Genomic DNA, 16,695 nt, shown 5'->3' with positions numbered 1-16,695 from the left:
ATGTTTGGCAGCATCCCTGGCCTCTGTCCACTATATACCAGGAGCACCACCTTTCCTCAAGTTGTTCCAGCCAAAAATGTTTCCAAACATTGCCAGATGCCTCCTTGGGGGACAAATTTGCCCAAGTTGAAACCACTGATCATCAGTAACTGCTTATCTCACAAAAAGAAACAGTCATATATGTGACTCCTAACAAAGGTATACAACATCACCTGTGAAGAATTCTTGCAAGAAAATTGGACCAGAATATAATCAAGCTTCTAGATCTAATTGCAAGTTTATAGGAAATACTGGGGACAGAGGAGTATGTTAACAGTATGAAGAAGCAGTCAGCAAGTCTGGTGTGCTGGGAACTGTGCAGGCAAATGAACTGGTTTCTTCAACAAATAAATTGTAAGAGAAAGACAATTTATTTAAAGAAATAAAGGAAATATCAACCAGTTGATGTTTGTGAATCTCATTTGGTTCCTGACTTGAACAAATTATTTAAAAATCTGAAACAACTGGGAAAATTTGAACACTGAATAGAAATTTCATATTAAGGGATTATTGTTGAATGTTTAGATGGGTAAATGGCATTTTTTTTTGAGTTCTCTTAGACGTGCATACCGATATGTTTATGGATGAAATGATATGCTATCTAGAATTCAAAATAATTCAGCTTAGGGAGGGAGAAAGTGGATGGGAAGAGAGTTAGAAAGTGGGTACAGAGATAGATTACACAAGAGTGGTCATGAGTTGCTAATTGTTAAAGCCGTGTGTTGTGTACATAGGCATTCACATTATCTCAACTTTTAGATAATTTTGAAATTTTTCCATAATAAAAGATTTCTTTAAAGGTATCATACTGCAATTGTATTTAACAATCTGTAATTTTATTTAATCGGGAATAAAAGGCAGTTTGAGTTCAAATGAAGACTTTACATACAAGCAATGTAAAGGTTCTTGAATTACAATTTAGCAAATCTCTGCATTTAACTCATATATTAAGAGATGTAATTTCTATTATTTTACAAATCAGATTCATTCAGTATACTATAGTAGCTAAAGTAAATATTAGGAGTAGTTATTCTTGACCTTGTTGGCTGATAATGTCATAGTGCTAGTCTTATACAGTGAGATTTAAGGAAATAGATTAATTTGCCTATTAGTACCTATTTGCTATTGCTGACATTAATTGCTATTTTGAAATCATTCTTTTATTGTTTAAAGCAGTTTAGCACTTAAATAATTTGATTTACATCCTATTAATGGTAAGATACAGAGAGTAACATTTGAAAATGTCTGGTGCTATGATTTTTATAATTCAAAGTACTTTATATAGAGAAAGGAAAAAATTTAATTCTGGAACTAGGATGTATGCTCATATTCTTGTAAGTGATTTCCTAACTCTGGTTCATCCTTACATTTTGTTCGTAGTCCTGCTTGGTTGCTTTCTTATCTCTTGCCCTGTGATTGGCCCACCCCTTCATAAAACTGTCATGTTTTTATTTGAAGGTTTGGGCATTGTGTTGAAAGAGACCATAATAAGACTCTGTCTACCACTGAAACTTTCTTTCCTTGCATATCTTTCTGTTGTGTGGCACTGAATTGAATTGGGAAAAAGAAGATAATAGTGCAGTATGAAGTTAAATATAATTCTGTGATATCATTTTTTCATATTAAGAGATTGGTTCAGTAAAGATTGTAGAGAATGATTTAGTAAAGAGTTTGGAGCCTGGGAGGCCTGTTGGAAGACCGTTTTTTATCAGTCCATACAGGAGAAAGCAATTGAACTGAACTCAAGTAGTAGTTGTTTGGGTTGTAAAAAAAAGAAGTGGATAAGATGTGCATAATAAGGGCTATAAATGATAGACCTTAGTGACCAGCTAAATTCTTGCATATGTGGAGGGGGCTGGAGGTGGGAGTATATAGGGAAAGAATGTTACTGGGAGACTTACCAGATTTTTGGCATGATCTAATATGTGATTACTTTCAACCATATAGGAGGAGGCACTATTGTTAGTTTATTGGGTTTTTAAATTTTCTTGTTTTTTATTAATTAAAAGTTATAAATAATTCATTATAGAAAAGATAATAAATTCAGAAATAGAAGGAACTAGCGATATTACTTATGATTCTACTACACAGAAATAACCTGTCAGTATTTTATTGTATAACCCTTCATAGAGTCTTCCCTGTGTTCTTCTGCACACATATATATGTATTGCTTTATAAGCCTTTTTTTAGCTTTATATAGACATCTTTCCATGCTAATTTACATACACACACACACACACACACACACACATACACACACAGATATTATCGTTGTTAATGTATGCACGGGTTTCCATTGTATGGTTGGAAACATTTCACATTTTCCATTTGTTTTAGGCAACTCTGTTGATCATCTCTTACATATATTGCACACTTATCTGATTAATTTCTTAGGATAAATTCTTAGTGTGAGAATTTCTGAATAAACGGGTATTCATATTCTTAAAGCATTTGCCATTTTCCTATTGTCAGACCCTCTAAAAAGAATATACTAGGTTTTCTTTTTTTACATCTTTTCTTATACTAGATATTATTTTTAATCGTTTTCAGTCTTAAATATGGGATCTTTTGTCATGCTTTGGCAAGAAAGGGACAAAAATAAGGATTTGGCTAAGAGGAGAAATTTCTTTAACTATATATACTGCTTGATGTTACTTTTTTCCTTTTCAGGAACTTGAAAGCATACATGAAGATGTTCAGGCAATGAACAGCTGTTGTCAAGATATGACATGTCGCCTACAGGTACTGTATAATGTCTGGATTTTAGCCTAGTTCCTGATAAGCTTTCAGAAATTGCTAGATAGGTCTACAAAATGTGTGGATATCTGATACATCATGCCCTGTAGGATGTTTGAATATAAATATTATGCTTATTTTTTTTTAACTATAAATGTCTTTGTGTCTCTTTGGTGATGGTTTACTAATATTGCACAGTTAACTCCAGAAGCCTTTATATTTTGATCTTGCCAGTATAGACATAACTGTGGAATTTTGATAAACTTTTCAATCCCATAATGTTCAACAAATGCAGCAGAAATAAATTCCTTAGTGGAAAGCCTTAGGAATGATTTCAAACTAATGCTATGCCCAGTAAAGACCCAGCTTAATTATGATTTATGTTCAGCCTAAAAATATCTCAGGAAAATGTATGTAAGTTTAAGTCTGTTTATTAAAGCAGTTCCAAACCTCTAGATTGGCTGTAGAGTTAACATTGACCTACATACTTCTGACTCATTTAATGCCCTGTGTTTCTACCTGCCTCACAACCACTGACTTGTCTCTCTTCTTGTTAGTAACTGCCTTAGTTTTGTAGTGTTCCCCAGTTCAGGTCTTTGAGAGAGAATCTCACTGGTTACACTTGTGATTTGTTTCAATTCACTTTATAAATATTTTCCTAATCCTTGAAATACCTTTTCATCAAGTTTTCACTCCTGATCCTTTCAGCTCTGGTTTGGGGGAGAGAGGATTGTTTAGTATGACTTGGCCAGGAACAGCCCTCTGTCCTTTAGATGGGGCTATCTTTAATGTTCTCCAAAATCCTATATGAGGGTTTTCTTTTTTGTATATCCCAGCTCTCAAATTTTTATCTCCATCTTGGGTATTTCTGTTGAGTTCCACAGCAGCGTATCAGTGACTTAACTTACAGCTTCATTCGGAGGTTTCCTGGTACCTCAACTCAGCATGTCTATAGCCGAAGTCCTCTTCTTCATCCTTACCTGGCTCTGGCAGTGCTTCTGTTCCACTAAGAAGCATCAGGAACTATTAAATTCCTTAATAAACATCGTTGTGATACCTTTTTCTTTCTTGTAAGCCTTAGCATTCTGTGTGTATTGAGAATTCTGAGTGAGCTCTTCTTATTAAACGTAGTGTATGAGCCTTGAAACATCTATTTCAGGTACTTGGGCCTTTTTTAAACTTTTGAGTTCTGGAGTGTGATCTCGTTTGCTATAGTCTGAACTCCAGTAAGTGGCAGTATTAGTTTTCTGAAGTTGAAAAAAGTTGAAATGTACTGATAATAGGTATGTTTATAATTTTAGGCAGCAAAGGAACAGACTCAAGATTTAATAATAAAAACCACTAAGCTTCAAGCTGAAAGGTAAGTTTTTCTTTACATAATCAACTCTTCATTAATTTGGAGATAACTGGGAAAGAAAATTATAGATAACTTCAAAGTTAAAACAATAATCAAAAACGTGACTCAAAAATGATACAAAGTATGAGGTTCTAAGCTGTTATCCAAGAGTAAAATAAACATAAAACAATAGTTTAGGGACATTGATAATTGGGATGATTGAGAGATTATCCCTCTTTGGAAGTGATGATGCATTGTTTGTTTGCCATAGAATTAAAAAATGACTGCTTTTTAAAATGTGGATTTTTCAAATTTTTAGTAATTTTATTATGTTTTTCTCACAATTGTCTTTTACTTTTTACTTCTGATTATGCATCTTGCTACAGTCAAGATACAGAACCGTTCCATCACCACACAGGTCTCTCCCATTGGTGCATGGACCACAATGAGAAAAGTTGCAGCCTCAGCTGATGTGAAGAGATGGTTGGCTCTGCAGAGCAGCCAACTCTCTAAGGAAAGGCAGGTGCTGGATTTCTGTACTCAGAACTAAGCATGCGCCTTGAGCATCGAATTAAAATGTTTTTGGTATCAAAACTAATCTTTTGAAAGAAAAGTTTCCTAGAAAAGAAATTTGCAGTTAGAGACCCACACATAAATTTTTCTGTTACGTTATTGTTGGCTGACTATAAAAACATATATGGATTCAACTGAAAATTGTGACTAAAAAAACTAAGAGTAACAGATCACCAATCCTGTATACAAAGTTTGTGGTCTGAGTTTCTGGTCTGAGTTAAATCTTTCTCTTGCCATCTTTACTGTAGTGTGTAGTACAGTCTCGTAACTAATGATTGGTTTGATTGACTCTCTTTCCTACTGAACTGTGAGCTCCTTGAGAACGATGACAATTTCTTAGTCTCTTTTTGTGTCTCCAATACGTAACACATTGTAGATTCAATAAATAATTTTGAGTGAATGAATATGAAATATAGCTATTCCAGTGTCAGGAAAGGAACATAAAATAAAAAATGAAAAATAAGCATTTTATTGGAGCTCGTAACATGTATGGGACTGGTTAGTGTCTGCAGGAGGCAATATTAGAATATTGTCCTTCTGTTCATATGTTGTCAAAACTATTTAAGCAAGGTTGTTTATGTTTATTATTTTAGTAAGCCTATGAAAAAAGTGTTTCGGCCTGGCATGTTTCTGGGAAGCAAACATTTATGACATTCTAGTATCCCAAGAGCTATGGATTTGATGTGCCAAATGAACATTTGTGTGAATGTATTTTAAGAAAATTACATAGCAGAAATCATAACAGATTCCTGGGTGCTGGCAGAGTTGTTTTTCCATTTTAAAAAATTACCTTTTCCTTTTTAACGAGAAACTTAGACAAGCATTTGGCTTTAGAAATAGAAATTCTGTGGGCTTATTTGGATAACATGATATTCTTATTCAGACAAATTTATAAATGATATGAATATTTTTTCCAACTGAGTTAGAAGGAGGTCATTTTGACAGCTGTTGCTCTATAGGTAAAGTTTGGTGTAGAATTGTCTCCACAGAACTGCAGTTTAACATTTGCCCTTAATGTTTAATTGACAGTCAGAAGATGGGTTTCATTGATGATTAGGAAAGGCTATGTCCAGATGAACATACCTCCATATTTTTGAATACCACCGAAATCACTATTTATTATGTATTTTTTTGTCTCATGGAAAGGCCTACCAGCCAAATTTCTGTCTGGACTCAGAAAAACATAGCCTCTGGCTTATGTTTGTTTATTTTTGAGGTGTAGTATGTTAGTGGAAAGAATGTAGACCTTGAAAACCTGAATTCTAATACAAATCTTGGGTGAGAGGTCATTAGATTTTTAATCTTTAATGAGTTATTTCTTAACCTCCCTCAGTCTCAGTTATCACATCTGAAAAAAGGAATAATAAACTATGTCACAGGGTATAGTCTGCTGAACACACTGTCTGACATACCTCAAGGAGCGTTACCCTCCATATTTCTCCCCCCTTATTAGACAAAGTTGTGTAGCACATCTTGTTTCTACATTGGCTTTGGTGTCTGGAAGTTTAGACTGTTCTGCACTTAATTGTGATAGCTTTCCTCAGCTATGTTATTTAAGTTCTCATTCTTTCTCTTTCTTTTTCTTTTTTTTATTTTTTAATTTTATTTATTTTTGGCTGCGTTGGGTCTTCGTTCCTGGGCGCAGGCTTTCTCTAGTTGGGGCAAGCACGAGCTCCTCTTAGTTGCAGTGCACGGGCTTCTCGTTGCAGTGGCTTCTCTTGTTGTGGAGCACAGGCTGTAGGCACACAGGCTTCAGTAGTTGCAGCACACGAGCTCAGTAGTTGCGGCACACGGGCCCTAGAGCATGTGGGCTTCAGTAGTTGCAGCGTGTGGGCCCAGGGCATGTGGGCTTCAGTAATGTGGCTTGCGGGCTCTAGAGCACAGGCTCAGTAGTTGTGGCGCATGGGCTTAGTTGCTCCGCGGCATGTGGGATCTTCCCGGACCAGGGCTCGAACCCTGTCCCCTGCATTGGCAGGTGGATTCTTAACCACTGCGCCACCAGGGAAGTCCCTCTCTCTCTCTTACTATTTTATTTTTTAATGGTTTTGTAATTTTAATTATTTGTTATAAACTATTTTAATTTAGGTTTTGAAGTTGGTAACACATAAAAATATAAAAAGGATTTATTTTGCACAAATATACATGTAAAAATATAGAGCATATGTGATACATATTCTTTCATTGCCTGGTAAAAAGTTAGGAGAAGGCAGGGGAGCATCACATCTTTCTTCTTTCTTCTCCTTTATGTATGTAAGACTTAAAGAAGAAAATTACAATCAGGTATAGTTTCACCACCCAGACATAGCCACTGTTAACAGTTCGGTGTATCTTCTCCCAGAGTTAGTATGTGTGCATAGTTACATTTTACTTCATGCACGTAAAATTTCATGTTCATTTTCCTGTATCTTTTATTTTTAAAAAACATGTTTTTTAATGTGGCATTGTATTTTTTCTTGTGAATGAACAAGCATTTTTAAATTATCAGATATTGTTTCCATTATTAAACATAATGGTTTGGTAAGTGTTTTTAAATCATTTTGTGCATTTCAGATTATTTTCTTAGGATAAATTCCTAGAATTTAATTGTAATTAAAGAATCAAATGGTAAAAATTTTAAAAAGTATCTTCATATATATTGCCTAAATTTCTCTCCGGAAAGGCTATGCCAATTTCCAGCTTCATCAGCAATATATGAGAATGTCTATTTTATTAAACCCTGTAGACACTAGATGTTGTCATTAAATACAGCAATTTTATAGATGAAAAATGGTATCACACTATTTTAATTTACATTTAATCGAATATTGGTAGATCAACCTTGTTTTCATTTTGTTTTGCCGTGTATATTTCTTTGCTTTTTTTTGTTTTGATCTATATCTTATGCCTCCCCACCCACCCCTTTTTTTTTGCTAGCTTTTTTCAATTATTTTGAAATTATTTGGTGGAGATGAGTTTAGAAGTTAGAGTTAAAATATGACAGGGGTATATTTTCAGGAAAAAAAATACCACAAGATTCATAAATCATGTTCTGGGATGGTTTAAAAGAATCATTATAAAAATGAAATAATCTGTTTATTTTATATACTCAGGCAGTATGTGAATACATGTCCTGAAAATTCCTGTGTATGTGTAAAGTTTCTTTCTAAAAGTACATGGGGGTTGCTGTACGTATTTTTCTGTGACTTGTTTTTTGTACCTATAAGTGCCTTATAATTTTGTGTGAATACATATAGCTCGACCTCATTTTTTATTTGCTGCATATTATTCCACAGTATGCATTTGCCATATTCACTTATGTTTTATATAACTTACATCATATACAGTGATTACATGAATACACATCAAATACTCTTAGAAGTTTTAATTTACAATAAACATTTATGTTTTATTTTAGCATTAATTTCATATACTTTTAATTTAGATACTAAAAGCCCTCCAAAAGTTACCATATTTCATTTGTATTGTACAGTAGGGCAGGGTCTGCCCCATGTGTACCTTTTGTCACCTCAGACCCTAGCTCAGGGCCTTTACACCTTGGAGATCCCTGTTCATGCTACTTGATTGTACAAATACTCCTCAACTTCGTCAAGAATGGTTGTGAAATTTTACCTGGGAAGACTATATATGGTAAAACTAAAGAGTAATGTGATTTAAATAATATCTTGAATTTACAGTTGATCCTTGAGCAATACGGGTTTGAACTGCACAGGTCCACTTATATGTGGGTTTTTTTTTTCAGTTAATACGTACTGCAGTCCTACACAGTCCATGGTGGGTTGAATCCTCTGGTGCAGAGGGCTGGCTGTAAAGTTGAATCTGGCTGGTGCAGATTTTCCATTGCACAGGGCAAGGGGTTGGGGGCTGGGGTCGGCGTCCCTGACCCCCATGTTGTTCAAGGGTCAACTGTACTAGATTTAGTTAAAGCAAAATGAACCAATAAAGCGATGAATTTTCCGTTGTGCGTGATAAATTGACTATAAAGATCCAAAAGAAACTCTCAAAACGTTTTCATTGAAATGGTTAATTTGTATAGTCTCAAGGAATTTTATGAAGTGTTAAAATTGCTTTAAATCCTGTATGATAACAATTTGACCTTTATCTAAAAATATAAAACAAAACCTGTTTAGGTAACTTTTAGATATCAGTATCAGTATTAATATGATGATTAAGGACATAGGCTATTTAAATCTGTATAAATTTAATTAGGTGATTTACATTATTTGAGAAAAACAGAACATTACTGCCACCTGGAGGACCTTTCCTTTCTAACCTTCTATGTCATTCAGCAGGGCATTTGACTGAATTTAAAACCTCACAACTCGAGTGCAAACAAAGATGGCATGCATTGTACTGTCTGTTCAGATAGGGTTAATGTTTATCTTTGTTCAGTTTCATTTGAATATTGGTAGATTGTAGAATATCACTGCCCTGTGAATACTACTAGTGAAACACTTATAATTTTATTTATATATCTTCACATCTAAGATCTAGAAGGCAGGGATGTTGAATTTCTGCTCTTGTAGTTTGTATTCCTGACTTGCCCTTAGATGGGACCCTGCTCAGTCCTCCAGGTCCCTGCAGAATATAGAGTGTGCCTTTTGCTAATTGTCAGCTAGTCTAGATAGGTTGCATTTGGATAGTATAATTGAAAAGACTTTTTTTTTTATTATCGTATGCAGAAAAAGTGGGGAAGGGAGAGTGGAAGAGTGATTTTTTTGATTTAATGAGGGATTACTAAATGAATTCTTGACTACTATTTCTAACCTAAAATAAAAAAATAATGGACCTGATTTTTGGTTGTTGTGTACTTCATGTGCAAGCTTCAAAGGCTTAGGATTTTTTTAGTGACTGAGAAGAAATTAACTGGCATATTTCTCTTCTGTAAGATAACTTTGTTTTCAAGAGGCAAACTGTGCAAGTACACTTAAGTGGCTAAGGATTGTAATACCCAGACCATTCATGAACGTATTTCTTCTTCTGCTTAATGATTAATCATTTTACTGTGGCTTCTACTGAACAATATCAGCCAGTTTTATCACCTACGTGCCTGATGGGCTTCTAATATTTGAGGCAGAAATAAGGCTTTTGAAGATACTGAGACTCTTCCACACCTTTGTTTTAAAAGTTATGTCAGATGTAACTTGTTTTAAAGCTATGCAGATGCATAGTGTGCTTGATTTTTTGTTGCCTTTTTTAAAATATTACAGTCAAACATTAGAAATAAGAGCGCAAGTTGCAGATGCCTTCTTATCCAAGTTCCAGCTGACTTCTGACGAAATGAGTCTTCTCCGAGGTACAAGAGAAGGACCTATCACTGAGGTATTTTGCTTTCTGTTAAAATCACTTAAAGCATAGCAGTTACAGATGTTATAGAGAAATCACTCTTTTTTTAAGGCTTTATTTTACCACCTAAAATTTTTTTTGATTTAAAAATGTTTTTAAATTTAGCAATTAAGGTGCATATTTTAAATTACCTTATTTTTCAAAGCAATACATATACTTTTTTTTGGTTGTTTTTAGAAGTCAAAGAGTACAACATGGCTTATAAAGAAAACCTACATCACCTATCCCACTCCTTCCCATCTCTAAGTCCTTTGGCAACCATTTTCAATCTTGTTAATTGCTTCTTTTGTAAATTCTGTATTCTAGATCTATAGTTAAAAAGAATATGCTTTAATTTTAAAGGATTTTTTCAAGGCATTGGGAAGAGTAAAACAGATTCATAATGATGTCAAAGTTCTCTTGCGTACAAACCAACAAACAGCAGGGTGAGTAGTCTTTTCAGTTCATGATTGTGTTACCTTTTATATTTCCAAAATTTAACGATCTTCTAGGTTCTTCTTAAAGTATATGACATTATGACATTTTGTGAAATAGAAGTTTAATCTTTATGTATCTTTGGATAAAGAGAAAGTTATACCCTGATACGTTTAGAGTAAAACAGCAGTTGGGTATCTAAGTGATGGTGTTAAACTTGGCGACATTTAATTATAAACATTTACTGAAAAATTATTCCACAAGATGATAAAAAATTAATAGGCTATAACCAAATCACTCTGTAATTAAATAAAGTGATTAGGTTCTTAGATGTATTCAATAGCTATTGGCTAAAACTTTTTAATAAATTATAATAAACCTTTAATGTTTTTAGTTTAGAAATTATGGAACAGATGGCCTTGCTTCAAGAAACATCTTATGAAAGACTTTACCGGTGGGCTCAAAGTAAGTGATTTCTTTTATGCAGTCTAGATTCATGAATATTAGTGTTTGATTTTGTTATTTCACTTAGTCTTTATTTGATATCGTTTTGATCTTAGTAATCAAAAACTATTTTTAAAAAGAAAAACTTTATATTTGAACATATTGTCTTTGTATGTGTCTCATAAACATCTACTATCATTCAAGCACTGTCTATGATTAAGGATGGGAATAAAAATATAAAGTCAGTATTTCTGCCCCAGATTATCTTAAAGTTGATTAGACATCTCTTGTTATTTACATGACATGTTATTTACATATAGTAGTTACTACAACTATAATAAATGGTGAGTTTTTCTATTACTGCTGTAACAAATTTAACACAATCTTAATGGCTTAAAATAACACAAATTTATTATTTTATAGTTCTGTAGTCAGAAATCACCATGCTAAAATTAAAATGTGGGCAGGGCTGCATTCATTTCTGGAGGCTCTAAGGAGTAGTCTGTTTCCTTGCTCATTCAGTTTGTTGGCATAACTTAGTTCTTTGAGTCTGAGGACTGAGCTCTGAGTTGCCTTGCTGGCTGTCACTGAGGGTCTTTCCCAGCTTCTAGAGGCTGTCTGCATTCTTTGGCTTGTGGCCCCTTCCTCCATCTTCGAAGCCAGTAATGGGTAGATGGAGTCACTTTCTCACTTTGAATCTCTTCTACCTCTTCTTCCATCTCATATCTCTAACTCTTCTGCTAGCCTTTTTTACTTTTAAGACCTATATGATTATCTTGGACCCACTTGGGTTATCTGGGAAAATGTCCCTATTTTAAGGTCTGTCACCATAATTCCATCTGCAAAGTCCCTTTTGCCACGTAAGATGGCATATTCACAGGTTTCAGGGATTAGGGATCTTTGGAGGACCATTATTTTGCCTATCACAAATGGTTTATTTGCTTTAGATTTGCTTTAAAATGTTTCAGTAGTCTGTTCATAGAATTGCCTGTTAAAAACAAAGTAGTTAAGACTTCAAGAATGGAACATGTGCACAGGATATTTTAATAGATGTTACCAGCTGACTGTTGGAAGGAGTTGGGATTAAATCCAGTTAACCAGTATACTTGTACTTGACTGTGAAAAACCTTATGTGTTTCAGATGATTTACTCTTTATCTCCAAAACTTCTTTCTTTTTTTTTTTAATGTTTATTTATGTACATATGTATGGCTGTGTTGAGTCTTCGTTGCTGCACGCGGGCTTTCCCTAGTTGCGGCAAGCGGGAGCTACTCTTCATTGCGGTGCACGGGCTTCTCATTGCAGTGGCTTCTCTTGTTGCGGAGCACGGGCTCTAGGTGCGCGGGCTTCAGTAGTTGTGGCTCGCGGGCTCTAGAGCGTAGGCTTAGTAGTTGTGGTGCACGGGCTCAGTTGCTCCTTGGCATGTGGGCTTTTCCCGGACCAGGGATCGAACCTGCGTCCCCTGCATTGGCAGGCAGATTCTTATCCACTGCACTACCAGGGAAGCCCCAAAACTTGTTTCTTTTTCTACTTCACTTGTTTGCACTGTTTACTCCTATTTGGAGTATGGTCTGGCTTTCCCTCTTTATATCCAAATCCTACCTCAGTCTTCAAAGTCAGGCTTAGGTTCTCCATCTTCCTGGAACTCTCCACAACTACATTAAATCATAGTGGCTTTTCCCATCTCTGAACACTAACTACTGAATATATTTATTTGGTATTCAATAATTTACTACTCTAACATAACTTAACTTTTCATATATGTATGTCTTAGCTCTCCAGTTAGATTTCTGTATTCATAAAGGCAAGGACATTGCCTCATATTTCTTTGTGCTCCCATGACGTCTAACATGGAAGTTCCAAACTGACATTCTGACTCCTAAGGACACTGGAGTCATCGTAAGATAGCTCCAATCCCATACACGTGTATGTTTTTCTCAGTCAGTGTGTGCCAGAAAAATATACTGCTAGCGTGAGGTCCTCATATTCCCAAAGGTTGGGAACTTCTGAACATGCTCTGAGTTTTTTGAGCAGAGTAGACATTTAATAAGTATTTTATAGATAGGATAGTAAAATAAAGGACATATTGGTGTACAGATTTTTTAAACAGTTTAAAATCTAAACAATTTTGAAATTATAATCTTAATACTGTATATTAGTTACCCATATAAACATTTTAGCAAACTCCTTGAAGATTGCTCCCAAGGTAAGGAACTGGTAATATATGTTTAGTACTCCCTTCCCTCCTTGACATTGCCATGTGTATAGCAGTTATTTAGTGCACGTTTGTTCATTGACTGGTTCTTCAGAACTGTAGTTTTTTATAATAATAAAATATGTGGGGACTTCCCTGGTGGTGCAGTGGTTAAGAATCTGCCTGCCAATGCAGGGGACACAGGTCTGAGCCCTGGTCCGGGAAGATCCCACATGCCATGGAGCAACTAAGCCCGTGAGCCACAACTACTGAGCCAGTGCTCAAGAGCCCGGAAGGCACAATTACTGAGCCCGTGCGCCACAACCACTGAGCCCGCGTGCTGCAACTGCTGAGGCCCGCGCACCTAGAGCCCATGCTCCACAACAAGAGAAGCCACCGCAATGAGAAGCCCGCGCACCGCAACAAAGAGTAGTCCCCGCTCGCTGCAACTAGAGAAAGCCGGCGCGCAGCAACAAAAGCCCAACACACCCCCACAAAAAAAAAAAAAAAAAAAAAAAAAATATATATATATATATATATATATATGGTATACCAGATAGCAGATGTGGTCATTTGAAGTTATGTAGGTATTTAACCTTACATTTTTAGTTTGACAGCGTGAACTAGTTTTTGATTGGCATGTTCTCTAGGCTTTTCCAAGCTTTTTTTTTTTTTTTTTTGCGGTACGCGGGCCTCTCATTGCGGTGGCCTCTCCCGTTGCGGAGCACAGGCTCTGGACGTGCAGGCTCAGCGGCCATGGCTCACGGGCCCAGCCGCTCTGTGGCATGTGGGATCTTCCCGGACCAGGGCACGAACCCATGTCCCCTGCATCAGCAGGCAGACTCTCAACCACTGCGCCACCAGGGAAGCCGCCCAAACATTTTGTTAATACAGTATTTAGACTCTGGCTGTACAACAGACATAATAAGGTACTTATTAATTGTACTTTAACAAGTGTTATAATGTTATAATGATTAAATAACACAATAAGTGTTATAATGATTTTTCAGGTGAATGCAGAGCATTGACACAAGAATCATGTGACATATCTCCAGTACTGACTCAGGCAATGGAAGCCCTGCAGGATAGACCTGTCTTATATAAGTGAGTGACTTTTTCCTAATTAAAAAAAACAACTTACTTTTTCTTCGATAATTTACATTGACTTTCAGTATTATCAAATTCACATACAACAGTGTGAGCAATATAATAATTTACAGTGATGTTTGTATCTCATCTCGGTACCATTGGGGCATCAGCTTATTTGCATATTATTACTTGCTGTAGAATGCAACATGGAGATGAAAACCAAGGTGTCCCTGTATCTAGACTACCTCTTATTTGTGTACAGGCTAAGGGCTTTTCCCCAATCTGTCATCTCGTTAACGACCTAGGAATTGTATGTAACTAAAACTCCTGTATCAACCCTGCCCTGGAGAGAAGGTCGAATAGACTGACAAATAATAATTGCCCAGAGATGAAAAAAGAAAATTTAAAATTAGAATTCCATCAGTAGGACTTAAGAAAGAAAGAGTTCAGGTATTTGATCCTGTAAGTTATGTCAGCCAAGCGCTATGTGATAATGCTTTGGATAAGAACTTTATGCATTATTAACTTATAAATTTTTTATTATTCTGTATTTTTTCTTTTACTTTTCATATAAAATAGAAGTAAATACCTTTTTTACTTTTAATGCCTGGAATAGTATGGAAATAGGAAGACCAAGTGGGGAGTTAAAATTCAGGAAACAGAAAGCCAGGGGACTCCTGCATAGGCATCAGTCCTGCCCTGAGCCATGCCTTTCATATGCTTACGTATTTTTAGAGGATTTCCTTCTTACTCTGTTTTCTGACTGGAACATTGCTTGTCCTGTAATAAGGTTCCAGAACACAAATGCTGGACAGCTACATAAAATAATAACATCCCAGTGCTACTTACTGAGTACTCACTATGTGTTAAGCACAGTTCTAAGTGCAGCAGACTTAACATCAATAAAACATTGCCTTCAAATTGCTTTGTTTTATTGAACAAATAGACAAATCCACTTTAATGAATACATTAATTGCTTTTCTAAAAGTCAAGTCTCAAGTGCTCAAGTGCTCAAGTCTCAAGTGCTCAAGTCTCAAGTAGTCTGTGGTGAGGAAGGGGTGAATATTAGAGGAAATTCCCCTCAGGAAGTAGGTATGAAATGACTTCTTAAGGTGATAAGCATTTTCCAGGACAAAAAGGGAGGAGAGAAGATCCCAGGTTGAGGGAACAGCAGGTGCAGAGGTGTGGATTGAGGAGGAATATGTACCTTTAGGAAACTGTGACAGCTTGCCCTGGCGGTTGGGTTAGTAGCAAGAGCTGGATCATAATAGCCCTGCGTGTTGTGCCGGTGCCTGTGATAAGCTGATGTTTTCACTCTTGACCACCAGCGCAGCAGATCTTATCGACTTCGAAATTTCTTTCCCAGCTTTTTCACTGTAAGCTATTGGTGTTTGATTATGAGAGTCTTTTGGTACTTAAAACATTTGGTGTTTGTTTAATAATGTGTAACATTGACCACAGATTCATAATTGTTCACAAGGTTAATCTTTTTTAAAAAATGCCTTTGTCTGTTTTGGGCATCTGAGAAGGTCAGCTGACTTCTACTGTATAAACATATTTTTTCTAAATTTTGATTCTTGATCAGCACTTGGAAAGGAGCAATATTGCATAATGGTTTAAAAGGTGGGCTCTGAGTTAGATTTTTTGATGAACCCATGCACCTTTATAAGCTTCAGTTTCCTTGAGCTGTAAAATGAGGATAAAAATAGTGCCTGTCTTGCCGGGTTGTTGGGAAGATTAAATTAGAATGTTCCCGTAAGGTGTTTACCATAATGCTTTGCTCATCACAAAATATTAGCTATTATTTCTATTTTGAAAGGAGATAAACTGGAAAGTTTTCAGCTAAAGAGAAGTGTATTTAAGGCCTGCACGACAGTAAGGCAAAATGCTTGAAAGACAAAGAATAGAACTAAAATAGGCAAAGATTTATCTCTAAAGGACACACGGGATGGGGGCAGTAGTGCAGTATGGAAGGTTGTAAGAAGCATTTGCGGGTTGAATGGGGAAGAGGGAGGATTTTAGTGACAGTTAAGTACCATAACATGAATGTTAAGAAAGAGAAAATGGTCCTTTCATCTTAAGTAATCACCTATTTCCAAAAGTGGTGGTTTCTTTAAATTTAGGGAGAACTTAATAGTGTATCATGTTAACCACCAGATGGCACTATATGAACTTGATTTAAGTGATGTGTAAAGGCTTCACTGTTCATTATTGTGTCTCACGTGTGTAAGTATCACGTACGAGAAAATGTCAGTTATTGAAGTCTTTGGGGAAAGTTGCCATACTCAGTTTTTCTTAGGTATTATATAACCGAATGCTAATGCATTATTGACTTTTAATAAATCAAGTACAGAAGTTTCTTCAAAAAAAATTTATTACAAGTAGAAATGAACAAATTGATGTTGTCTTCTTTCCATTCGTAAACCTTCAGCATATAAATTATTAAAGAACATAGTAATGTGTACAATGCTGATCTTTCTTCATTTTTTTATTTATTGCATTTCTTAGGTTTCTACACTATTTTATCT

At 35.6% G+C, this 16,695-nt stretch overlaps 1 protein-coding gene across 16 annotated transcripts in view; it reads left to right on the top strand.

The window, feature by feature from the left end:
* Positions 1-16,695, top strand: part of COG6 (component of oligomeric golgi complex 6) — a 285,884-nt gene that overhangs the window by 3,583 nt on the left and 265,606 nt on the right. For all 16 annotated transcript variants that reach the window (XR_007473069.1, XR_007473071.1, XR_007473075.1 and 13 more), the window contains 6 exons: positions 2,710-2,781; positions 4,077-4,135; positions 9,892-10,003; positions 10,370-10,452; positions 10,836-10,906; positions 14,089-14,182. Coding sequence is in view for 3 of the 16 variants with exons in the window: in XM_049701082.1 (XP_049557039.1) it covers positions 2,710-2,781; positions 4,077-4,135; positions 9,892-10,003; positions 10,370-10,452; positions 10,836-10,906; positions 14,089-14,182 (491 nt within the window). In the remaining 13 variants the exon portion in view is untranslated. The remainder of the gene's footprint in view (positions 1-2,709; positions 2,782-4,076; positions 4,136-9,891; positions 10,004-10,369; positions 10,453-10,835; positions 10,907-14,088; positions 14,183-16,695) is intronic.

This window comes from Orcinus orca, chromosome 18, assembly GCF_937001465.1.
Source record: "Orcinus orca chromosome 18, mOrcOrc1.1, whole genome shotgun sequence".
Lineage (NCBI taxonomy): Eukaryota > Metazoa > Chordata > Mammalia > Artiodactyla > Delphinidae > Orcinus > Orcinus orca.
The sequence above is the reverse complement of the archived record's forward strand: the minus strand, read 5'-3'. Positions and strand labels throughout refer to the sequence as shown.